This window comes from Rosa chinensis, chromosome 7, assembly GCF_002994745.2.
Source record: "Rosa chinensis cultivar Old Blush chromosome 7, RchiOBHm-V2, whole genome shotgun sequence".
NCBI lineage: Eukaryota > Viridiplantae > Streptophyta > Magnoliopsida > Rosales > Rosaceae > Rosa > Rosa chinensis.
In genome coordinates, this window is record NC_037094.1 from 61561449 (window position 1) to 61586831 (window position 25383).

The following is a 25383-nucleotide window of genomic DNA, read 5'->3' on the forward strand; positions in this document are numbered from 1 at the left end:
CCATCGACTACAACAGCAAATGGATAGAGGCGGAGCTGCTGACGACAATAACTACCGCCAAGGTAACTCACTTCCTCTGGAAGAACATCTACTGCCGCTATGACATTCCCCACACAATCATCACAGACAACGGCACACAGTTCAACAACAAGGAACTCATCTCTTTCACCGCTAACTTGGGCACCAAGATGAGCTTTGCATTCGTCGCTCACCCCCAAACCAACAACCAAATCGAAGCAGCGAACAAGATAATCAATAAGCTGCTAAAAAAGAAGCTCGACGACTCCAAGGGTTTAAGGGCGGAAAGATATTTGGAAGTTTTGTGGGCCATCCGGACTACTCCAACTTCCACCACCTGTGAAACGCCATTCTGTATGATGTTCGGTACTGAGGCCGTCCTACCCATTGAGGTCACACAACCTACCGCCAGAATCGAATGCTACCACTCTGAGACCAACGGCGAAGGCGTCAACCTCGACAAAGATCTCCTTAAGGAAAAAAGCCACAAAGCCCATCTGCACAACTTGCAAAACAAGCAACGGGTTTCACGTTTTTATAACGCCAGAGTCAAAGCCCGGAACCTCCAGCTGGGGGACTGGGTAATGAAGGAGGTTATTCCGCCACCAACGGCACTCCGCCCAACTTGGGAAGGTCCATACAAAATTGTGGAAGTCGTTAGCTCCGGCACCTTCTGCTTAATAGACAAGGATGGCGTCACAACGACCCACCCTTGGAATACCGAACACCTTCGGTATTACTACAAATAGCCACGCCGCTACCCTAGAGCATCTTGACTTAGCTAAATTTTTGTTTAATATTTAGCTAAGGGAAGCTACCCAACGGGTACAACCCCGCTTTTATAAATGCTGATCAGTCAGCTAATCAATGAAATGAGGAATTATTCAAACCATTATCACCAAGTCCAGGCACAAGTTCAAATGGCAACGCCAACAATATTCGGTCGACCACGTCCGCTACACTATGCACTTGGAACAATTTTAATTCCTTTAATGTTTCGATGATTAACAAAAGCACAAGTCAAAACTCTGGCTGTAAAAGCAACATTCAAACAACAATAATCGAAAGGCATACAACACTGAAAATTTTCAAACACACCCGTCTATTCAGGGTCGGGACTCCCCGCCCAAAAAATAGTCATTACAAACAAATAATAATAATAATATATATGCAGGCCTCAGCGGCATTACAATACAAAAGTGTGGAAGAAGGCAACATCTTCAACAATTTTCAGCACCGCCCTGCTCACCCTCGGCCGACGGTTGCTGCGCGCCCATACGACTTGTCTGATTGGTGCCATGCGCAGTCAGGCTTGGGGTCATGATGTCCCGTCCGGTCGGGTACGAGCCTCCAGAATATTGGCCCTAGAGGCCTCGGACTGGGTAGGCACCGGAGTTTGCAGGAAGGCCTCCGCCGGGTCATGATCACTCTCCCCACTGCCGGAGAGCACGCCAGGCTGAACCGCCGTGGACCCGCCCCCTAGGTCTGACGGTTGGATGGGTGTGCTAGCGGACCCGGACGCCTTCGTCCAGTCAATGACACCCTTTTTATTCAGAAGCTCTACGTTGGCAGCAGCACCGGCCTTCGCCGCCTCCATCAAAGCTTGCTTGTACGCCATAGACTCCTTGAAGGCATCCACAGCGGCGACCTCAACGCCGCTCCTCCCCGCCTCCAGCTGAGCAGCCACACCCTCTAATCTCTTCACCTCGGCGGATTTGGCGGCAGAGTCTTTCTGAATAATGTCAATCCTCTTAACCTTGGCCGCCATCTTCTCTTTCAGCTGAACTATATCCTGCTGGAGCCGGTTGATGTGGTCGTTTCGCTCAAGATTTTGCTCGATGGCCACTTTCAGCTTGCCACAAGCATCCAAGGCATCGCATTCCGCCTTGGTCAGCTGCCGCTCCTTATCCGCCAATCTGGTCTGAGCATCCGCCAACTCCCCCCGCAGGACTTCGAGCTCTTCCCGCAACTGCAGCTAGACCTCAAGCTGCTTCGAAACAGCCAGGAAGAGCTCGTGTAACCCGACGGACAGATGGCTGAAGGCCTAGCTAAACGGCGATTGCTGTAGCACCGTTGGGCAGGCGGTTCCATCTAATCCGCCAAATCCCAGCCTCTAGCAGAGGTGGAATAGAAACTCCCGCTCGAGATCGGTCAAGAATTCCGCATAGGCTGGAAAAGAATCCAAACCGCCAGCCGGCGTCTCCCCTGCGACAGCTACGGTCACCCTCGTCCTCTTTTGCTGCTGGCGAACCCCAACGGGCACCGACTCATCCGCATCATCCATGACGGGGTCATCATTCTACCGCCGCTTGCACACCAGCATGGCACCTTGGGCGGCGCCCACCTTGGCAGGCCTTGGCGAATTCTGCGGCTCCGGACCCGCAATTGTAACCGGTCCCTTCTGCGGCACCGCCTGCTCCTTATGAACTCCCCGCCGCTGGTCTTGTACCTTCTCCCCCGCCCTCTCGGGAGCATGATTGACATGACTCCCACCAGTAGTTTCCTGCTCAGGGCAACCTTCGGTCACTCCCACGGCCTGATCAGCGAGGGCATGGTGTGAGTGGTGCGGCATGGCCAACACCACGGGAGTATCTGAGGGAGTTACCACCAGGGTCTGCGGGTCGACGGTGGTCTACTGCGTAGCCAGTCCGGCGGCGTACATTCCCTCCAAGAAGTTCTGTAGCTCCACACGATCCATTGCTTTATCAAAGGCGTCGCGGCTCGCTTTGTTCCCTGGCGGTGAATCTAAAAAGCACCACGTTAGTCAGTATGGGAAAAATAAACTTTAAGGCAGGATTGGAGGGAGATACTTACCAAGGGCGCGTGTCAGTCGTAGGTCAACCAGCAACTCCCAACCAGTGAGTAGGCGGAGGTCAAGAAGATTGCGATTCTTCCAGCCGCCCTTGATCCTTGCCACGCAGCACTCTTCCTCGCTTGTCAAATTGAATCGCAAGCCTGCTACAAAAGTACAAGCAGTGGTCAAAAAAAAAAAAGGCATCACGCGGCATAAAACCGCCAAGTCTGAGTAACGGGGAAACAACGTCAACCTCGAATTGGTTGGAACTCCGACTTAATCCTAAACGTCGGAGTTCCTTCGTTCACCCCTTCGTCGTACTCCCAGCCACTAGTAGCGACGTAATAGTTAGCCCACCAGAAGGACATGGAATCCTTCGTATTCTCGACCAGCTTGGGCGCACCCTGATGAAGGGTCAAATTCACTTGCCCACTGCAGCCCTGTCGCTTCACATACACAAGCTCATAAAACTAAAGCACTTTCGCCACGGTCGACCCTTCACAACCCGACAGACGCTAGAGCGAGTTCAGCGCCAACAGTAGCCCCCACATGTTGGGACAGACCTGCCCAAATGCAAGGTCGAACTCGCAGATCAAAATTTGGAGTTTTGGCAGCAGCGGCAGCGTTACCCCCTAGCGGAAGATGGCTTCGTGGACAGCGGCATATCCCGCAAGCAAAATAGAAGCTCTCTCATCACCCGTCGGCGGACGCAGCTTCACTACTCCAGGAAGACGGAATATTCTCTTTAGACGATTTACGGCCGCCGCGGTCATCGGCCATACAACCTCATCCACAGGAGTCCCGTCGTGAAGAACCCACGCGGTTTCCACTTCATCACCCCCAACCTCTCTTCCCTCGACGGAACCGCTGGCTGCACTGTTGCTTGCTAGTCTCTCCTCACGACACTTGCGGGCGACAACCTCCTCCCTCACCCTAGAACTCTCTGCACAACCGGCACGACCCATTGCCACCACCCAAGGTATGGTCTGTAGCGGCTCGATGTCTAGCGGTTCGGACAGTGAGGTTCCTGCATGGGCAGACGAACGCAACGAGTCAATATACACCCTATCCGCCACGCTGAACGACACGTCAGACCCAGAATCCTCATTGCTCGAGATCTCTACGACGCTAGCCATCACAAACCCTAAAACCCAAACCAGTCAGTTCAAACAGGATCTAAACTCTCCCTTATCTCTGTTTTCACCTAAGAACATCAAGAACACCCATACCCAGAAAACCCAGAAAATGCCAAAACAAGAACAAAACACACTCACTCCAACCCAGATTCGACCATCTACCAGGGCAAGAATCCTCAACCTCCTATCAAACACCCAAAACCCACCCCCAAACACAACTTTAGACCCTTAGAGACACCGGAGAATGCCAGAAACCACTTCGAAAAACAAAAAACCAGAAATCGACAGAAGCAAACAAAAACCAATAAAACAAGAACGAGATTTGGGGCTACCAACCTCAACGACATAAACTCTGGTATGCTCGAAAGTGCTCGACTTTGCTTCAGGAAATCTTCGTCTTCCAAAGATCGACAGATTCACGGAAATTGCAGAACCTTCTCAGATCTCAGAGCAAGGCTTGAGAACGACGATAATAGGTAAAAGTACAAAGTGTTAAACCTCCAGGTTTCCCTCTCTTTTATGTCAACATCAAAGCAATCTAGGCCATCCGCTGAAAAACGACGTTACACGACAACCGAACACGTGGCCCACAATCGCACTTAATCTCTTGATTAACCGAGGCGTCGCCTCCGTTACAAAATCCGTGATTACTCGCATTAATGGCTAGGAGACGGGTGTGCTGCAGAGACATTATTCAACACACTAACCCAATACATGTCGGCCACGTGTCGAACGTCGTTAGATGAAGCGTCCAGCCGAAGCAACCATCAAAGAGGCAGGTCACAACTCATCGGGCAGTCTCCGCTAAGCACAACTCCGCTAGCGGAACTTCTCCCTTTTCATCTTTCAAGTGAGGCAGTCTCTGCTAAGCGCAACTCCGCTAGCAGAACTTCTCCCTTTTCATCTTGCAAGGGAGGCAGTCTCCGCTAAGCGCAACTCCGCTAGCGGAACTTCTCCCTTTTCATCTTGCAAGCGAGGCAGTCTCTGCTAGGCGCAACTCCGCTAGCTGAACTTCTCCCTTTTCATCTTGCAAGTGAGGTAGTCTCCGCTAAGCGCAACTCCGCTAACGGAACTTCTCCCTTTTCATCTTGCAACGGAGCACAACTCCACTCACCGGGCCACCACCAAGTTGGTCCCAGCAACACTGCTTGCCGCTTACTATCAGCGGAGGGACTTCCGCCAACGGTGATTCCCAAGGCAACGCCTTGTCTTGATGACGACCGCTACGTGGCGTTACAGTCAGGCTACGTCCCTCTGGGACACAGGGACACGTCAACAATCTACGACGACCCTGATCAGGAACGTTGACCCCCACCACTTGAGTACCAAAGATTGGGCTCGCTACCCAACACCCTCTGCTCAGTGCAGCTCCCCTCATCAAACAATATACCGACCAAACGGAGGTCTATCTTAGCCGGGGAGTGGGGGACTTCCTGGGGGGCCTAGCAGGGGCCCACCCAAAAGGGTACAAAGCATTTGTTTAGTAAGTTCATGGTTGACAACGCACTGACGCTAATTATGCTTTTGCAAGTCTAGCAGAAGTAACGCTTCGAACCGCTAGGCAACTCCCCAACCAAGATTGCCCTCCTTGACTGGGGACTTAGGGGACTTGTACTTACATGAGCATTTACAAGCATAATTAGCTACAATGTGCCACGCTCATACTACCGCCAGCAGTACCAACTCCCGCCGAATGAGTGACCTACTGGAACACAGCCAAGCAGGCTACCGCTTGAACCCCGACTTGCCCCCAGATCACCGCTGACGCGTCGCCACCCTCCGCGCTAAGACAACAACAAAAGCTTCAGAAGCTGGGGACTAAAGCACATCAGTCCCACATCGAAAACATGGAGAAGATCAGCTCCCTCCTCACCTATAAAAGGTTCTCTCCTCTCTCCTCATTAATTACGCATTTACTACTCACCTATTGTTACTTTGTTAACACAAATACATTGACTAACTTAGGCATCGGAGAAGAGAAGACCGCCCAACACGGTCTCCCTCTAACGCCGCTTTGTATTTAACTTGACAGGTAGCGGAAACTGAGAACTCAGCAAGTGACGATCCGCCCATCGGATCAGCATTAATCAGACTTAAGCTACCGCTCAAATAATAGACGTTAACAGTCATAATTGCAGGTCCAAAATATTTGACCGCTCCACAACGCACAACCCCACCCAACGCCAAGGGCCAAAGTCCAACCTCTGACCTCATTCACAACTTGAATTGAATCGCCAATCCCATAGTTTGAATGGCCCAACCACCGTCCATCTCGACCGTAACATGACACAGAGCACCACCATGGGGGAGACACATCGAAACCACGCCACCGAACTCAAACTAATATCGAGAACCCAAACGAACTCTCTCGCCTAGATCCATCGGCTCGTAGAAATCCAAGGCCATATCTCCTCTGCCAGTAAGCCTGGCAAGGACAATGAATGTTAGGCAAAAGCCCGACAACATCTCCATTAACAAGGAGAAGGTACAGAAGGCTCCGACATTGAGAGGGACCTCACTCCCAAACCCTAGCAGAGCATTAGGTTTTTTCATTCTATCTTTAACTTTCTTGATTATGCACTAGTTAAATTGCTTTCTAGCGTATGTAATACTCTAGCAATAACTTATCACTGTAGTTTAATGATTCATTTAATATATATAAAATATATTCATTTCACTCCAAAAAAAATTATTTTTTTGGGAGAGAAATAAAATTACAATACAAAGCCTCTAGGGCAACTAAAATTAAAAGAGTCTGAACTAAAGGCGGTGCAGAAAAAAATAACTATATAAAGAAAGAATTGGAAAAATGATGCTTTTAATAATTCATATGTAATACTCATCATCTACCAACTCCCTATTTATCCTCACATGAGATTTTCAATGATTGAATGATCTATGTTCATCACCACTTTCACCTCCTCTCCATCCCACGATTTCTCCTTCTCCACAACCCAAATTTCCTTACAAGTCACCAGATTTTTCTTTCCATCTCTAGCTTACTTTTATCTCCAAACTTGTTCATGCTTTCTTTGGATGAGATTGACCATGGCTCATTTAGATCTGCTTACTTTTTTTTACCACATCTAGGCAAGCTTTCGTCTGTTGGCGGATTTGTGTCTACTTTAAACAGGCTATCCAGATTGCTTCGAAAATCACACCCTCTACGGTTACTTTGTTTTTCTTAGGCGTTCTTGAGCCCTGCGTGTGTTCCAACTGATGGAGGAGGTGACACGATATGATTCTACGGTGGTGGCTTCCATTCAAGAATTGGAATGGAATTGGCAATGTACTTCTACAACAGCGATTTTTATCTTGGTGGCTGTTTGATAGGATTAGGGTTTGCAAGTTTTCATTTGGAATTTTGTCTTATATCTAGGTTAGGCCCATTATGGGCTTTATTTTATGTTTGCTGGACTTTTGTGCCTCCTTTGCTGGACTTATGTGCCTCTTTTTCTGGGGTCTTATGTATCTCTTTTATTTTGTTTAATCGTTTAGATCTAATACAATCATCGACTATAAATAAAATAAAATAAAAAAACTATGCCGTTCTAAGAAATCTCTTAAATGAAAGTATAGAATTGGGCAAATTTGAAATGAAGAAACAATTCACCTGATGTGATGATCAAACTTTGAATCAGAAAATGAAAAGTCATGGTTAAGGACCTTAATTATTGATTTCCAAAAACCAACAGTATTACAAAACGCAAAAGTTAGCCGCGCTTTAGAAAGGAAGTCCAATAAAGCAGCTCGTTTCAACTCCCAAGACACACACCACCCATGGCGCCTGCACTCGAAACCATCATTGTCTGAACCTCTCATTTTCAGCTTATCTGGTTCAACTGATTCAATCCCACCATCCCACCCTCTCTCTTTCTCTTGATCATTTACTGTAAGTGATCCAAAATCTGCTCTCTCTTTTTTTTTTCATTTGTTATTTGTTTCTTGAATAGTTCTGGTCTTTGTCAAATGTGGGTTGTTTTCTTATATTGGTTTGAGTTGTGTTTGTGCTGTTTGATTGCTGAGAAAATGTAGGAGAATCTATACAAAAGGTGGCTTTGCTATAAGTGTTAATACTTTCTAAGTTAGTAGCAGTAAAAAAGGCTAGACCTTTAATCTTTTTGTTTTCTTTGATTGAGGAATGGCAATCTTATCTTTGTTATCTTATGTGGGGTTGAAACTTTCAGATTGGGCAATGGAATGTTAAAATGTAGAGCTACTTACATTTTAGCAAAGGTAAGACAAGAATGTTGTTTCTACATAAAGTTGATGGTTAGTGATAAGAACTCGAAATTTAAAAGTCTTGTTAATATGATATAAAGCGCCATGCTTTCCTAAGAAAAAAACAGGTCTAGGGGGTTCTTGGTGCTTTCAGTATATGATTACTCCATAAATCGAAAGGCAGACACTGGTTTATAAGACAATCATACCGCGTTAAGGGACAGAAAGATGTATTGAGCTGTTATGTGTGCTCGGAATTTGTCTTCCTTGTGTCATGCTCTATGGTGCTAACACTTTATCGTCATCCTATTGATCCACCTTGGGGCTGCCCTTCACCCCTTCTTGCCTTTTGTGTTTCTGTAAAACTTTAAGGTTCATCTCTCTGGTATAATTTGGAAATAAATAACCGGTAAATTTCATACTAATGAGTTGATAATAACAATGCGATGCACATATATGAAGATTCGAAGAAGGAACAAAGAAAGAATGTTTGATCTGAAGACTGCAATATTGTTTTGCAGAGTTATAGACTAACACTACTCTTAGAACCAAAGAGGTTAGTTGAAACTTCACTAGAATAATGAATAAGAAGGAAGAAATAAGAAAGACTATGACCTGAAAAACAAAGTGCAGCAATGCATTGTTTGTGCAGAAATTGTATGAAATGAAATGTATTCATTTTATTTCTGCTTTTTTACAATCTGTAGAGGTTTGCAACAGAAGAAATTACTCTTAATGTGTTTGTTTTGATATTGAACAGCAGACATCTTGCAACTGGGAAAAGTTGTGAAAAATGGAAAATGGATATGGTGTTGCTGGTAATCATACAGGAAGGGAAGTCAAGGTGGCAGATCTCATATGGGTGGAGACCAATGGAGGCTCATGGTGGCCTGCACAGGTATTTGAAATTTAAAATTCTTTATTTTCTGGTTGTTGGGAATCAAGCTGTTTAATTGCATCTGCTGAACCTTGAACTCAAATAAAATTTTCACTTAGTCATGGCAAAGGATCATCTCCTTTTCGGCTTGTTTATATCATAGGTTGTTAATGAAAATGCTGTGAGTGGGAACAACAAGCCCCTCAAAACATCATCAGGGGAAGTTCCTGTTCGGCTTTATGGAAGCTATAAATTGTGAGTGCTTTTGTCCAGTCAGTTGTTTTGTCTTTGTTCATATTTAATTATACATAACTTTTCTCTGTATGTTCTTGCAGCTTGTATGTGGACCCTCAAAAATGTTCTTCTGATTTTGAAATAGTATGTTTTGAATTGATACTAGATTCTCGTTGAACTGCTTCTATGTATTCCAGTGTTGCCTTTCCCCGGATTCTGATACTATGCTTTATGCCTGATCATATTGTTTAAATTATTCTACTGTCAGATTCTCGAGCAGAATAACGGTTCCTGTAGAGAGATTTTTCTCAAAGCTCTGGAGCAGGTACTTTTCTTTGACGAGATTCTGCTCCTCTTAGGTAGGAATGCAATCATGTGCTTAGTTAATAATTTCTCCTATATCCTTTGAACATGGCTACAGGATGCTTATCACATGAAATCAGGTAGATCAAAGAAGCAAGGATTCAAATCTAAAGGTCAGTCAACTGAATACACTTGTCAAAAAAATTATTGCATAATATTGAGAATATTATAGTCTTATAGTCTTACAGGAACTTATAGTCTTGTTATGTTGAGAATATCTTAATGGAATAGGAACTTACAAGTTACAATTTACTTGATGTTTTGAACTTCCTGCTTTTGTTAATTTACACAGTGCACCAGTACCGTTTGAGCTTTACTCGCTCTTGGCACATGGTGTTGCATAATCATGGGGTTTCCATGCCCATTATATACCCTGTTTTTGTATGAGCAGATGTCACAGCTCAAAACTTTTTACTTTTACTCTTATTGCAGCAAATTTACTATTTACTAAAATTTAAACATTGTGCCTAAACAGAAAGTGATGAACTGTTAAAATTATAGATTATTATACTGGTCAATATGTTTATATTATGGAGCGGATATGTGACAGTTGATGCTTCTAGAAACCTGTCCGATGCTAATCATGCAGTGGAAGATCCGAAAGCAGAGGAATCAGACTTTGTAAGTTTTGATTTTGAATCATTCTTACTCTTTAAATTGCTTTTTAACGTCACATATGGGTACCTGGTTGTAGACTACTGATGCTTAAAAATATAGACCTGGTTGTCAGAATATCATTCAGAATCTAATAAAAAGTAAAAAATGAAGCATTCTAAGCAGACTTTTTCATTTAAAACTGGATTTCCTATGAGTTTTTGAGTTGGTCCATGTACATGTTTATGTGATGACATGTGTTCACATTGCCTCTGTAAATCTGCTATTAGGCAAGGATAAGGAGTTCTCCAAGATTACAGAAGCAAGGAAAGAAGGTTGAGGATAAAGCAAATGGTAAACCCATAAAGCAAGATGGGTTGCTGAAGAATGCCAAAGAACATGGATTAAGTATCCAGGCAGAAGTATTGACAGAGGCAGGTGCCCGAAGATTAAGAGTGATGCAAAATCTTGGCCTCATTGCCCCTTCAGGGTCTCCTTACCACAAAAATGGCCGGGTTTGAGTCTCTGAATCACAGGTATCAAGCCTCTTGCTGTTTGTATCAATCTTCCATTACAAATTTTCAGTTTTCAGTTTTCCTTATATTTATTTCCTCTCTGTGCAGCTTTTGATTAAAATCTAGTACCATATACAATCGCTTTAAACTTGGCCCAAGAACAACCCAGACTGGGGTACTAGCTGCTAGCTTTTGATGCAAGAGTTGCATAATTCATGTATATATAGAGGTTTCTGCCCTAAGACCACCCAACAAGGTATGCTTAATCGTTCTCATCGAGGTGGTTTTGCTCCTTTTTTGATTGTTTGGGTGGCTGCAATGTCTAGTGGGTTTTGTAGCTTGTGCTCTGCTCATTTTGAAACTATTGAGAAATTTAAAGACGATAACTTTAATATATATATTTGGCACTATGGAAAAGGGATTCGAACTATAAATCTTAACGACTTGAGCAATGAATGCTAGAACCAAATGTTAATTCTATCAATACAAATGTTATGAAAGAAAAAGCACTCCTTTTGCTGGCCATTTTTCTATTGTCATGTCAGCTTGTCCTTGAGAGTGCATGTTCGCCAAGGTGCCATGCCTTGTCGAATGGGCCATCAAGCCTCAGCTTGTTATCGGCAAATTAATTTATTACCAAGTCCAGCTTTCATCCTCGCTCAGAAGGGTATGTCTTGCAGTCAAGCTCCATTCAAGATCAGTAAGCCATGACATAAAGGTGAGTAAATTTGTCGGCTCCATATAATCAAACTGCTGATGGATTTTAGGGCAAGATATCATTTTTCGTGTTATGGGGGATCTAGGATGTTTTTTTTAACTGCTAAAATCTTGGTGTTATGTATATTATTGTTTGCTTCATAGTTCAAGCATGCCTTTAGGCTTTGTCTTGTCATGGGGACTGAGCAGTAGTCCCTGCCAATAGCTACAATGGGGTTAAAACAAAGGCCAGTACTTTAGGGTGTGGTCCAACTTCCCCAAGCAGAAGCCAGAAGCCAGAAGCAGTATTGGCATGGTCTCGAATGGTTGGTGGAAACCACCAATGGTACTAATGTACTATAGGGGTCTCTATGGCCATACTGTGCTGCTGATCCTAGTTGATTATGGACCATTCTTGATGAGGCTACAGGTATGTAGGAACATGCCAATTGCAGTGTGGAAATGTCATCCTCATGAGACAGTGGATCCGTATATATATTTAGGCCAAGCAACAATAATACTGTTATAATTGTAACTGGGCCAGCAATTACAAACAGTAGAGTAGAGTACAAATTACTAATAATCTCTGAACTGAATCGAATCAGCTAGCTCTTCTTCTCCGTCCAATTCTGCAACACTACTGATATGGGATGTTGATGGATCTCTAATGCGCCTTTAACGTTTTCTGGCATTGCCATGTTAGGGGACCCTCCCAACATCTTCACTAATGAATAATTCGGCCTTTACGTTTGTTATGCGTTCCAAATTTGCAATTGTCATAAACAACAAGAGCAGGAGAGCACAGTGGACATGTTTTTGGTGCAATTATAGGCCCCGGAGGACTTCGGGGACTGGTAATGGCAACCTTGAGGCCTTAACTAGTGTGTCAAAACCGGGTATGCATTGACATAATACTTCACAAAAATCCGGGAGGGGTCTGAATTGCTTGCAACAAGGAATGAACTTAATTTAGGGAGTAAATTATGATATTTTGATTGTTATGCAGAAGAAGGAAATTAACCCTATTACGCATGAGGAAATTTATTGTTTGTGAAAATTTTAATCTCTATGGGCTTGTGGAGTGTGGACACGTTTTAGTATTGGCCGAAAGAAGAAGAAGTTAAAACTAGGCAAGAGAAGGAGACATTGATAGCGCCATAAGATAGGAGAGGACAGACAACAGAGAGCAAATTAGGGAGACAAAGTGTGTTTTACCTTTTATCTTTTTCATCTAGAACTCTAGAAGGCGGGAAACTAAGGGAGGATGAATTTTACCGGCTCGTATTTATTCAAATCTTTATCAAAAAAAAGAAAAAAAGAATACATTCAAATTTTGAACAGTTATTTGGCATTTTCCATTGAGATAAATATGGATAAACAATTCCTCCTTCTTCTTTTTTTCTCTTTCTATTTACGATAAACGATTTCTTTTTAATTCTCTAATATTGAATTATATTAAAGTAAGATATCTCTCGTTTTAATAAAAATCTTTTCTAGAAGCTAGCTAAGAGATAAATAGCAATTATTTGATTGAGTCCATTAATCTCATTCCCGTAGTACTCAATCAACAAAAGAAAAAAAAAATGTTTTTTTTTATGGGAGAGTGAGATTTGAGGGCGAGAACTTCATCCACCATTTCAGAAAGGAATATAATTATACTAATTTAAGTCTCGAATCTCTCAATTAGATTGCTTAATTTCTCATCAAGTAAGATAGCTCAGATCGGTAGGATGAAACATCTTGAACCTTGTTACATGAGTGACAAGAGTAAAAGTTAGGTAACGTTATCCGCTTCTTCAAATTAGCTAGTGAAAAGAACAAAGCATGTAATGAACTGGGCAAACATCATAATACTCACATGGGTTTTGAACTTTGGAATTCTATTTAGGAATCACTCACTCAGTCCCTTAGTTACTAGTTACTATATACCTCTGCTACAGCAGAAGATCCATTAGACAGAAGAGGGAAAGGTGAAAGTGAAAAATGAGCAAAGAAAAAGCAAAAAGGAAAAAGAAGTTAAGAAGATAGAACACGGGTAAAAGAGGTTGTCGGCTAATCATCACCACCAGTCCACCACCTTTGATTCTGTTCTCTCCGCCGTCGAAGTAAACTAGTCTCGTTATCATCACCACCCATCTTCAACCTTTCACCACATCTTCGACCTTACATCAACCATATTTGGCCAGTTGCGAGTAAAAAAACAAATCAACAGCATGTGAGTCGCTAGAAAAATGACTTTTGACCAAGAATTCCTGCACCGATTCCTTCAACAATATTCCCTCGGTCTCCTCTCCAGAATATCACCCTTTCAACTTTCAACTCCCGCCTCGGTTCTCGTTTCACCATCTTTTACCTTATCACCACAACGTGTCAGTACCACCGGTAAAAAAAAAAGGGCTCAGTAGTACGAACTACGAACTACATAGAGCCATTGTGAGACTCTGCCTGCCTTTTTACCTCCCCACTTTAACTCCAACTCCCTCTTCTTCTTCTTCAAACGTACGCTTCCTAGCTCTCAGTACTCTCACACACACTCAGCTTGTTCATTACATAATTATCTCAGTTCCATCATTTCAATTCAGAAAATTGTGAAGAAAGAGAGAGAGAGAGAGAGAGAGAGAGAATGCTTTCTTTCAATGAGTTGTTGTTGGAGCGAAAATATCACAGGGGATACAACTTCCCCTCCTCCTGGTCGCCGTCGGTGGTCAACATGAAGGACGGTGCAGATTCCGTCACGAGCTCAGCTGCTTCCCTGAGCCACAAGGAAGCCGAGAGGCGGCGCAGGCAGCGTATCAACACCCACCTCTCCACCCTCCGTTCTCTCCTTCCCAGCACCGCCAGAGTAAGTAGTAGTTCACTAGTTTGTCATGCATATATATTCGCTAACCTATCATGCGAGGGTGTTATGATAATTTTTGACTTCTGCATGGGCAGACGGACAAGGCGTCGCTGCTGGCGGAGGTGGTGCAACACGTGAAGGACTTGAAGTGGCGGGCTGATGAGCTGGCGCGACAGGAGGGAGACTCGTCGCCTTTTCCCGGGGAGTTGGACGAGGCGAGTGTGAGTTACTACGGCGAAGGGCTTTTGAAGGCGACGCTTTGCTGCGAGGATAGGCCGGGTCTGAACCGGGACTTGGTCCAGGCGATCCGGTCGGTTCGGGTCACGCCTGTTAAGGCCGAGATGGTGACGGTCGGTGGAAGGACTAAGAGTGTGGTGGTGATGAAGCGGACTGGTGGCGGCGGCGGGGAGGAGGAGGTGAAGGATTTGAAGGTGGCTTTGAAAGCGGTGGTGGAGAATCGAGCCTTCGGTTCCCGGGTCGGTCTATTGGGGAAGCGGGCTCGGTTTTACAGGTCGGTTTAGAAAGGAAAGCACATGTAATAATGGGTTGGTGTATAGAAACATAACCACGAGTGTGTACGTAGTTTGAAGTTCTTAATTTAGTCTGTCAAACAATGTTAGGACTTGGGGGGGGGGGTAAAAGAATCAAACTGTTTGGATTATGTATTTGAGGGTTTAGGGTTTAGCAAAGAAAATTTGGGATGGTGTTATATTGGAGTTGGGTTACTTGATGAAATTAGATAGGAGTGGACACTACTTTATGAATTATGTATGAACTAATGTAATCTTGTGTTAACATATATAAAAATGGTGTTTTTCTACTTGTTTCCGTTGGTTTATAAAATTATAAGTTTGTTTTTGTAATTGTTGCAAGCAGCCGCCTTAATTAGTAGTTAATATATGTTCAATTCAATTCTCTAAAAAAATAAATGTGAATATGGTAATGCCAAGAAACTTTGATGATCCTCTCAACAACTCTAACAGTTAATCTCATCTTTAGGTCATAAACCTTATATACTGAGACTCCAAGTCTCAACACTATTCATAAATCTTTATTCCATTACAGGAATCAATGGATCCTATACAAGGCCGGCCTTGAGGGCTACTGCCTGAGGCAGCCGCTTCAGGCCACCGCTCTCTGGCAGGCCTTTGCCAATTTTTAAATTTTAAATTATATATATATATATATATATATATATATATATACACGTTGTATAATTATATATATTTAATTACTATTAATGTTTTTAAGTTATATATACTAGTCTGTAATCACATGCTCTACATGTGTATGAAAAATTTTCGTTTAAAAAAAAAAAAAAGTGGATAGTTATTGTAGAAGAAATAGATTCATTGGTAGTTATTGTAGAGAGAAAATAGTGGGAGAGAAAAATAGGAATTGTGGAATCATTTATTTTTAATCTTCTTAATAAAAATCTATTTTATAATTGTCCTATTTATCCTTGTGATTTAATTTACTCTCAAAGTTTTTTAATCATTCAGGGTTAAATCTGTCAAAATTTTCAGTTTTGGCTAATAAAGCATCCTCCCTTAATAATAGTATAGATATATATATATAAGGGTCCTTGACCCAAAGCACTAAAATTGGACAAAATTATCCCACTTACCCCAGCAACAGATTTTTATTCCCACTTACCCTGTTTATAATTAAATGACAATTTTGCCCTTAGTATAATTAAGAAATTACATCCACGCCACTCTTTTCTCTCTCTCTCTCTCTCTCTCTGCTCTCCGCTCTCCACGCTGCCGGTTTCTCTTTCTCTTTCCCCTCTCTCTTTCTCTCCCCGACCTCCATCTCCGGCGCGGCCCTAAACCCGAACTCTGTCATCATAGATCCTTGTCGGACTGCTTCCCATATCCTTCGGAATCACAACTCCACCTCCAGCAAGAGAGGTTACCGATGACGACGCTGGCGAATAGCTCGAACTCCGGAGGAGTACGCCGTCGAGTTGAGAGAGAATTTGTCGCAGTTCGCTCATGAACTCCGGTCACCGCCGTCGAGATCAGATTCGAAATCGAGTTCCATTCCCTCACTCCTCTTATTCCAATCGACAAGGCCCAGCCCCGAATCTGAACCCAATGCCTCCAATTCCGGTCAGCTCCACAACGGAGGCTCAGATTGCGAATGTTCCTTGATCTTAGACCAGTTCCCTGAAACCACGTACACAGTCCATCACCTTGTTTCAGGTGGACGCGCGAAGCTTTGCAGACGGATGCCGAGATTGGAGATGATCGAAATTTACTGGTGGTGGTGAGAAGATTGGCGGCGTCGTCGATGGTGCCGTCATTCACGTCTCACGGTTGAACTCCGATTGCGTGCCTAGAGCTTTTCTCTGGGTGCCCAAATCATTTTTTTTTTTTAAGTAATGGGACAGAAGGAAAGAAAAAAAAAAGTTTTGAATGTCTATTTTTTTTGGGGGGGGGCAATAGACATCTATTGGAAAGCAATAGACGTTTTGAATTGATATATCTCTTCTTTTTTTTCTTTAATCAAAATTTTGTTTGTCTAATTTTAGGAAAATTAGTTCCCATTCCGGCAACCGAAAGTTCTATTGCGGGGCAATAGACGTCTATTGGGAGGCAATAGAGCTCTATTGCCCCTCTATTGGGGGGTAATAGATGTCTATTGGGGGCAATAAACCTTTCTGGTAAGGTTTCAAAAATCCTATGGCCAGTGATCGGAATCCGAAGACAAGAATCCGACGAAAGTTGGCTGGATTCCGGCGACCGATGACGGGGCTCCGACGAAGTCCCATATGGTTTCTCTCTTTTTTTCCCCTCTCTCTAAGCAACAAAGGGGTGAGGGTAAAATGATATTAAAAATAAATAAAAAACAAAACAAAAATCTTAATGAGGTATTAAGGAAGAACTGTTTTGGGTAAGAGAGAATTAAAAAAACTTAATGTGGTAAGTGGGAAAAAAATCTCTAAAAATGGGGTAAATAGACAAAAACCCGATATAAAATTTGTTCGATTATATGATTATTTTACGTGTGGCCACATTTTAGTTATTCGCCTTAGGCCTCTAAAAGGTCTGTTAGCAGGAGCGGAGCCAAAAAAATTTTCTAGGTAAGGCAAGACAATGGCAGGAGGGGAAGAGAGGAAAATTAGAGGGAATCTATAGATTCTTGAGGCAATTATGAAGATTTTGCCATGTTTTTGCCCACTTTCTACAATTTTCTTCCCCAATTCACCTTGTTTTGCTTTGATTTTGTCCAATTTCTGCCATTTTCACATACCTTGCCTACACCAAATCAGTGTAAACTCAAAAACTCAATCTAGACAAGTGCCTAATCTGGGTTCTATGTGAATCCGGCCCTGTCTGTCAGGACCGGCTCTGATCCTATACATGCAAGAACAAGGATGGAAAATAAATACTTGCGTTGTTTTCAGTTTTTCACTATTATTTCTTGAATTGGACGTTTGGCAAATGGGCCATTGACTTGGTCAACGATCCAGAACTTTTGTGATGAGCTGCTGGGATCAGTGTCTTGCTTCTTCTTCGCAAAAGCGAAAATGATGTATTTGGGTCGAGTGGGGGCCCATCTCTCGCATGTTCCAAGTGATCTGGAATTCTGGAAGACTATTATTACTGATAATGATATGATATGATATCGGTGGCATTGGATAAGATCAATGCCTTTTTCTTTCTTTATTGTACTCACGTTTCATTGAATGAATCCCCTACTATTTTTTTCTTCTTCCTCCTCAAAAAAAGAAATGAAAAAGAAAATGGTATCTTGAAGTATATATATATTATTAATACTGCTAAAACTCATCGACCACTTGAAGGCGGGAAGAGAAATGGTCTGGCCAATCCGTAAGTTATATTCCCAACCAATTGGAGCTCGGTGCTTCACAAAGCTTCTGTGTTTTTTTATTTCAAAGTTGATTTTTTTTCTCTTCATTTCAGGCCAACAAGCTTCTCGGATTGCTCCAACAGTGGCAGCTCTAAGTTTTCTAAGACCTGGTTTAACTAATACCCATCTGGGTGTTCATAGACACTCCTCTGGTTCAAACCAGGTACTTCTTTCAAGCTCCTGATCATCATCCCTTTTTTATGATAAAAGATGTTTTGTTTGATCTAATACCCAGATTTTTCTATATCCATATGAATCCTAGAGAAATTTGGCACAAGCTGAAGAAGTCCAAGTAGGATTACTGCATGAAATCAAGTAAGTATCATGTATACCTCTGAATTCTCAGTACTTGCTATGATTGTGATCCTGAAATCAGCTTTTTTGCCCACTCTGTCGATTGGATTATCAGTTTATACTATCTTACCTTGTTTCATCTTAAAGTTGCTTGCTTTCGTTGCTTTAATCTTACCAAGGTTAGTTTAATTGTCTCAAGGCGGATGTCCTAAACAACTCCGCCATTTGGATTCAGTGTCTTCGATTATTGGGTTTAGCTAATTGTATAGAGGTGATATTGCTTGATTGTCTAGACCATTGCAATCCATGTATACTTGGGATGTAAAATTGATAATAGAGAAAATAATGTATGCACAAAGATTCTTTATGTATAACTATTGCAAATCCATTTCCGATGCAAGTATAAATGGAGTTTGAATTGTGAGAACGGCACTTTTATCATAAGTGTCCTTGTTTTTTTCGCATTATGAATTCATGGTGCAATCTTGTGTTAAAGGATATTAAATGGTACTGCCAAGAGATTCCAAAATAACTTCTATGATCTCCTTGCTTTCCTTGTGTAGAAGACATCCAGTTGTAAGAGTGGAGGCTTTGAGTGATGTGTCAAAAGCTAAGAATGGGCCCAACTTTAGTGAAATGAAGGATAGGTTTCTCAGTTTTAAGAAGCACAAATTTTTGTAAGTAGCAGTTAGAGTCCAACAGAATTTCTTTACATATTGATCCGTAAAGTAACCTATGCTTTCGGACAGGAAAGAGTCGGAGCATTTCCAAAATCTGGCTCAAGTTCAAGATCCTAAGGTAATTATTTTGTTTTGTGTACTCGTAAATTTTTTACCTTCTGTTACATATATTGTTCAAGTACCTGTTTTCCTGTTCTGATTCATCCTCTTGTAAATGAAACAATTACTTCATATATATGACACTTACAAGTTCAAATACAGTTTATGGTGATTGCTTGTGCAGACTCTAGAGTATGCCCCTCTAACATCCTAGGCTTTCAACCTGGAGAGGCGTTTATGATTAGAAATGTAGCAAACCTTGTTCCCCCCTTTGAGGTATTCGCTCTTCTGTGTTTACTATTCCTAGTACCTAAATATATGCACCAACAACTCCTTAAGATCAACGTTTGTCTTTTGTAGAATGGTGCATCAGAGACTAATGCAGCCCTCGAGTTTGCAGTAAATACTCTTGAAGTAGGTGATTTTGTCTTATATATCTCTCTGCCATCCATTTATATGTCTTGTAAAGGTTGGATTTGTGATTCATCAAGGATATATCAGTTTTATTGTCCCAATCATCACATTGAATATCTGGTAAATAAGTCGGGTTACGAAGTGAGACTGATACTAAAATGTACTTAGGGAGTTAGGTTGTAGGACTTGAAGTCTTGTGTTGGTAGAACGTTCTATAGTAAAGAAAATATTGGCATGGCGACTCACATTTCACTTCACTATCTTCCCTAGATGACCTCACTTTTCTTTCTTTCTTCGAAAACTGAAATGTTCGTGGCTGACTTTAGGTTGAGAATATATTCGTCATTGGCCACAGTAGTTGTGCAGGAATTGAGACTCTCATGACAATGCAAGATGATGGTGATTCAAGGTTTGATAAACAATCCTTTCCTTTCTCTTGTTTACATGTTAGCTCAGGTGATCAGTTGTCTCAAAATTCTTCATTTTCTTTCAGTAGCTTTACTCATAGATGGGTTGTGAATGCTAAAGTCGCCAAATTAAGAACAAAAGCTGATGCGCTGCACCTTAGCTTTGATCAGCAATGCAGATACTGTGAGAAGGTACTACTGTCCACTTACTAGGCTCATTGGTGTCGACACCTAAAATGTATTGTGTCCACTTACTGCACCTTATATGCTTTCTTTCTACTACAGGAATCGATCAATCGTTCATTATTGAATTTGCTAGCATATCCATGGATAGCAGACAAAGTAGGGAAGAATATGCTCTCTGTTCATGGAGGATACTATGATTTCTTGAATTGTGCATTTGATAAATGGACACTTGATGTAAATGGTAACAACAGTACCCTAGGGGACAAACAGTACTTGGTTAAAGATCGAGAACGTTGGTTCTGATCCATTTCTTGCTTCTTCTATTTAAACGTCTCTGTAAAGTTAGTGTTAGGAGTTACAAACTACAGACAATTTCCTAATCCTGTAATTCATTTCAATTTATGTGTGAAAGGGCCAAATAAAGTAGGGCAAGGATAGATATTTCGGCCTCCATGAGACTACAACCAGATAAACCGGGAATTGAGATGAACAATAACACTAGCAAGCACGCTTTTTAATTTAAACCTTTTGCAGTGATTTACACCATGAGACGAAACAATCAAACCATGAGACGAAAAATTATAACGAAGCATTAACTAATGTTAGTTATTGCATTGTTTTGGCCATCAAGAAAAAGAAAATTACGTAGGCAATTACTACATTCTCCTTCATTTCTAAATTCATATTTTTGATCAAAGGAAAGCAGCTTCTATTTATAATATTGCAGGTATCTCTAATCACGTTATGTCCTGTTTAAAATGCCCTCCTAAGTTGACAAAAGCTATTGGTAGAGAAACAAGAAATTTTTCTGGGGAAATGATATTCGTTCCCTCTTATTGCTTGAAACTAGATTTGTATGCCTACGGTTTTGGGAGGCCTGGGAATTATGCCAGCAGGTTTTTTTAACAATGCTGCTCTGGCTAAATTGGATTGGGGAATTTATTTAACAGATCATGATAACTGGTGGGTGGATCTATTGAGAAGAAAATATCTTAGAAAACATTCATATTTTTACTCTTAATGAAATGCTAATCACTCTATGGCCTGGAAAGGCATTCTTGATTCTAGAGATCTTATTCTTCAAGGTACGCGTTGGATTGTCAGAAATGGTAAGGACATTAAATTTTGGACTTTCAACTGGGCTTTCGCCTTCTCTCTTCTTAATCTGATTGATGTAAACAACAAACTCGGGCACTCGCTATCTCGGCTACTAAAATCTTCCAATTACTGAATGCAGTGCTCTCAAGGTCGGTCTAATTCATGCCCTCAAGAATAACTATCTCTGAGTTCGAGTTGAAGGAGATTCTAAGCTGGTTATCAACTGTATCAACAACTTATGTGATGTCCCTTGGCGTCTTCGCTTCTTAGTGAGAGATATCCCGTCTCTAGCTAGAAGATTTGAGGACACAGGAACACGTGGTATGGGCTGACCAATCAGACCCTTAGTAGGGAGTATTTTGGGTATTTCACTTTTAAAAAGCAGGGGTAATTTCATAATGAAAGAAATTTTTAGTGTGTTCTGATTGGGTAGTCGCATGGTCAAGTGGTGCGGCTGCCGTATGTAAGAATTTTTCTGTTGCGGATGTGATTACTTCTTTGGGCCTTACTTCTCTTAATCCACTTGGGTTAAGGCTCATATAAGTCTAGATTCAAGGTTCGAATTTATATTTCGTCCTCATCAATCTGTGTAGTGTAAAAGACCACGCTTGCAAAAACAACATAATTTCAAGGAATCAACACAAATTGGATGTTTATTATGCTGCTTACTCATGAACACATACAGCTTATAAACTACAGTTTCTCTTGATTTATAGACTCCAAATTATTTAAGCAAAAATTTATTATAAAATAAAGTAAAAAGAGAAAGGAAAGCCTTTTTATCACCATTCTTTTATGCCCTTCTAATTTCTTTGGGAGTTTGGGTCTTCCTTTCTTCCTTCCGTCACCCCCTGCAATCTGAATATGTTTTGTTTGAACCCAAAATGAGCATTTTTGGCCTGACAAGGCGTGTCTTGGAGAAATTGAGCCAATGTCAGTGGCTCAAGCTATATATTGTCGACAAGTTCGAAATATATTATTTAGAGGCTAAATAAAGCCTACTTGCAGAATTATGGAAGATTATGCAAGCTGCAAGAAAAGGCACGTCCATGCGAATGTTCATACTCCATCCAATTAAGGAATATGACATGCACGTGGGGAAGCATTCAACTACATTTCATGGTAGCCTTAATTGGAAAACCTACCATAATTCCATTAGTGCTCCATCATGATTTGTTTAAGGCCAACACTTTGGCCTGGCAGCCTATATATAGAGGCTACGACGAAGTAACAAGACACATAATTCATCAATTAATCTCTACGATTATCCAAGCCTCTCCTGAGCAACTCCTCTCCTTCTCTTACCGGTGACCACACTCCAGTCCCAGAATCCTCAGGAGCTGACTGTCAGTGCCACCAATCCCTCTGTCAACGTGCTTCGGTCCTAGTCTCCTCAGGAGCCGACTGTAGTACCACAACCACAACAGTTACAGAACCAGCCAAGCAAGGGTAACGCCCTCGCAAACCAGCCAAGCTAAAGTCACGCTTTAGCAAGTTCTCCCCACTTCCCAGTGATTTTCGCTCTGCTCGATCTACGACGTCGAGTATCGATTGTGTGATTTTGAAGAAGCTAAGCAAAAGTCCTCACCACGAGGCATAAAGAATCCCGCGATGAAGTTGGTGCTTTCCTCATCCACAATCGCTCGAAAGAAGTCAGGTCAAGCGACACCGCCGAAGGGTGCTGCACGCCCGAGCAGAAAATAGACTGTTGACCAGCTGCAACAAAACTGGAGCCAAACATTTTGGCACGCCCAGTGGGACATACTGCATAGCGTTTCTTCGCGATCGCAACCATTGGGAAGTCAAAGCGCAAACCCTTATCAAAAGGTTCACGTCAACTGCCCAAAACACAGGACCTCCAGTTACAACCCACACCGTCGTGTAGATTGTCGTGGTCTTTCTGAAGAGCAAGTAATTCGAAGATGTCAGCTGCCATCATTCGAGATGTCAACTGAACAAGGAGGTAGTCCTCAGCCCGCCACTGAGGGCAGAAATATTCTCATCATCCAACCAGATGAGGGAGAAGACATGTTTGATACCACTAGCTTGGTTGAAGACGAGATAATAAAATATGGCTATGTGCCTATCCTCATCCCAGAGAATGCGGGCATAGAAGAACAGCTTGAGATCTTTCAAAAGAATAATGCCTCATTCTATGAAAAGTTCAACAAAGTCCTCGTGGCGGAAAGAGAGAGCTTCGAGGACTCTATGAGCACGTTTTGGAAATCCGAGCGTGATTCACGGCAAACACATGGGCGCTTGGGGCGTCTGATGAGACAAACCCAGGAGAAACACGAGCAACTCGTGGGTACGATAGCTGTCCAGACCACAAATATTGCTTCAGAGCAGGTGGCTATTTACAAGGAATGTTCCAGCTTGGCTACTCAAGTCAGTTCGCAGCAAGGCGAATTGGAAAATCAAGAAACTTCAAGCAAAGATGGCGTTTCTGAGATTGAATTTTCTGAAGGAGGCGATCAATCTAAGGATGAAAACCTTCGTCTAGGCCAGCCCATTGAAGAAGAAATCAGCTTGCCCATTGGAGAATCACAACCCTACATAGAGGCTGCATATGGAGAAAAGGATCAACAAGATTGTTCTTCTAACAAGAAAATTGTCTCTAAACATATAGCTGATTTATCCACTCATCAACCTAAATACGTGGATATTGGTCAGATGCATAGGGGGCAAGGCACTGCCCATGTTCACCCCCTTGATAACCAGAAGTAGATGCATGATCAATTTAATTATGATTCGGCTGCTAGACGTCATCTTGGTCAAGGAGATGGTCAAAGTCTTGGTCCATTCAATTATCAACTAAAGTATGGCTCACTTGATTATCAATCTAACTTTGGCTATGGTACTGGACGTCGCAGTGGAAAAGATCAAAGTCATGGCCAACTTAATTTTCAATTAAGTTATGGTCTTGGAAAGCCAACGTGTGGCTTTATTGATCAATTCAAGCTGAGGTTTTTCATCAGTGCTTCAAGGCCAGGCGGTGGCTTTGATATATGTGGAGGGCACATCTACAACACACGTTGCATGAATGGCCAGAACAATTATTCTAGTGGCCAAGTTGTCCTTCGCGACTATAAATTTGAGTATCATCAATACAAGTTAACTCTTGTTTACAATTATCCAGCTCCAAATTTCTTGCAAAAGAAATTTGTCTATGATACTAAACGGTCCATAGAGGTGTCTCAATTTAATTCCTGGAAAGAATATAGAGGCAAACAAACAATTGATATGCCTATTTTCGAAGAAGAGATCGATTCATCGAATTTTGGTGATTCTAAATTTGATCTCGATGTGGAGCCAATCTATGATAAATATGATGATAATTATAATTTGATTATTGGTTTCAAAAATCATATGAAGGAGTTCAAGTTCTTTGAAGCTCTTGATGTGGAGAATTCAGACTAGCAAGTGGTCAAATGCAAAAGCCAATTCGTGGCTTATTCTGAAGACACCATGTTCTATGATATAGTAATTGGTAACAAAGCCGATCTATACTCATCTTCATCTCCAAAATTGCAATTGAAGATCATGCTTCGCCAACCAACAAGGATACTTGGGGGGCAAGATTACCCCTTTCACGAGCCAAATTCCTCCAAATTCTTCAACGCGAAGTATCTTTGTTCTTTTCCTACAAGCTCTCACGTGATGGATTTTTACCCTACAAATTTTGATACATCGGAGCTTGGAGTGAAGCATAGATGACCTCCCCCGTGATCTTGTAGAGGTTAGCCAAATATGCTACTGTTAGCCTCTTTCTTTGCTTCTTTTATGTCACTTTTTCAGTTTGTAGTTTTCTTCAAGTCTTGTCCCTCACACTATCTCTCTTCATTAATTTTTGTCTCCACCATCATTCCACCATTGTTTAGTCTAGTATTCTTGGAAAGTTTACATATCAGTCACCCACTTGCAACAACCCATATCGATCCCATCACTTAATTTTTGTTTCTCCTTGTTCTTTTTTTTCCTTTCTCTCACCTTGTGTCAGATCACACTTTTTCTCTTTTTCTTTCTTTTCTCTCACCAC

General features: G+C 42.1%; 3 protein-coding genes across 9 annotated transcripts; all 3 read left to right on the top strand.

The window, feature by feature from the left end:
* The first annotated feature begins 7692 nt into the window (after positions 1-7692).
* LOC112180873 (histone-lysine N-methyltransferase NSD3) lies at positions 7693-11198 on the top strand. Of its 2 annotated transcripts, none has more exons than XM_024319444.2 (9): positions 7693-7840; positions 8933-9067; positions 9210-9301; positions 9382-9424; positions 9549-9605; positions 9702-9756; positions 10194-10264; positions 10528-10773; positions 10861-11198. In XM_024319444.2, the coding sequence occupies exons 2-8, from the start codon at positions 8963-8965 to the stop codon at positions 10756-10758; spliced, it is 654 nt and encodes a 217-aa protein (XP_024175212.1). In that variant the 5' UTR covers positions 7693-7840; positions 8933-8962; the 3' UTR covers positions 10759-10773; positions 10861-11198. The 2 variants fall into 2 exon arrangements, with proteins under 2 accessions (XP_024175212.1, XP_024175211.1); XM_024319443.2 differs by having other exon boundaries at positions 8930-9067; positions 10861-11193.
* A 2318-nt stretch (positions 11199-13516) lies between these two features.
* Positions 13517-15098, top strand: LOC112180759 (transcription factor bHLH106). Its single transcript, XM_024319328.2, has 2 exons — positions 13517-14290; positions 14383-15098. The coding sequence occupies exons 1-2, from the start codon at positions 14072-14074 to the stop codon at positions 14806-14808; spliced, it is 645 nt and encodes a 214-aa protein (XP_024175096.1). The 5' UTR covers positions 13517-14071; the 3' UTR covers positions 14809-15098.
* Positions 15099-17968: 2870 nt separating this feature from the next.
* LOC112180891 (beta carbonic anhydrase 5, chloroplastic) lies at positions 17969-20683 on the top strand. Of its 6 annotated transcripts, none has more exons than XM_024319469.2 (10): positions 17969-18126; positions 18220-18329; positions 18429-18481; positions 19027-19137; positions 19210-19258; positions 19402-19515; positions 19600-19653; positions 19980-20062; positions 20147-20252; positions 20346-20683. In XM_024319469.2, the coding sequence occupies exons 1-10, from the start codon at positions 18111-18113 to the stop codon at positions 20547-20549; spliced, it is 900 nt and encodes a 299-aa protein (XP_024175237.1). In that variant the 5' UTR covers positions 17969-18110; the 3' UTR covers positions 20550-20683. The 6 variants fall into 6 exon arrangements, with proteins under 6 accessions (XP_024175237.1, XP_040365807.1, XP_024175235.1 ...); XM_024319467.2 differs by having other exon boundaries at positions 17970-18126; positions 19024-19137; XM_024319468.2 differs by having other exon boundaries at positions 17970-18126; positions 19024-19137; positions 20150-20252.
* Positions 20684-25383: the final 4700 nt, after the last annotated feature.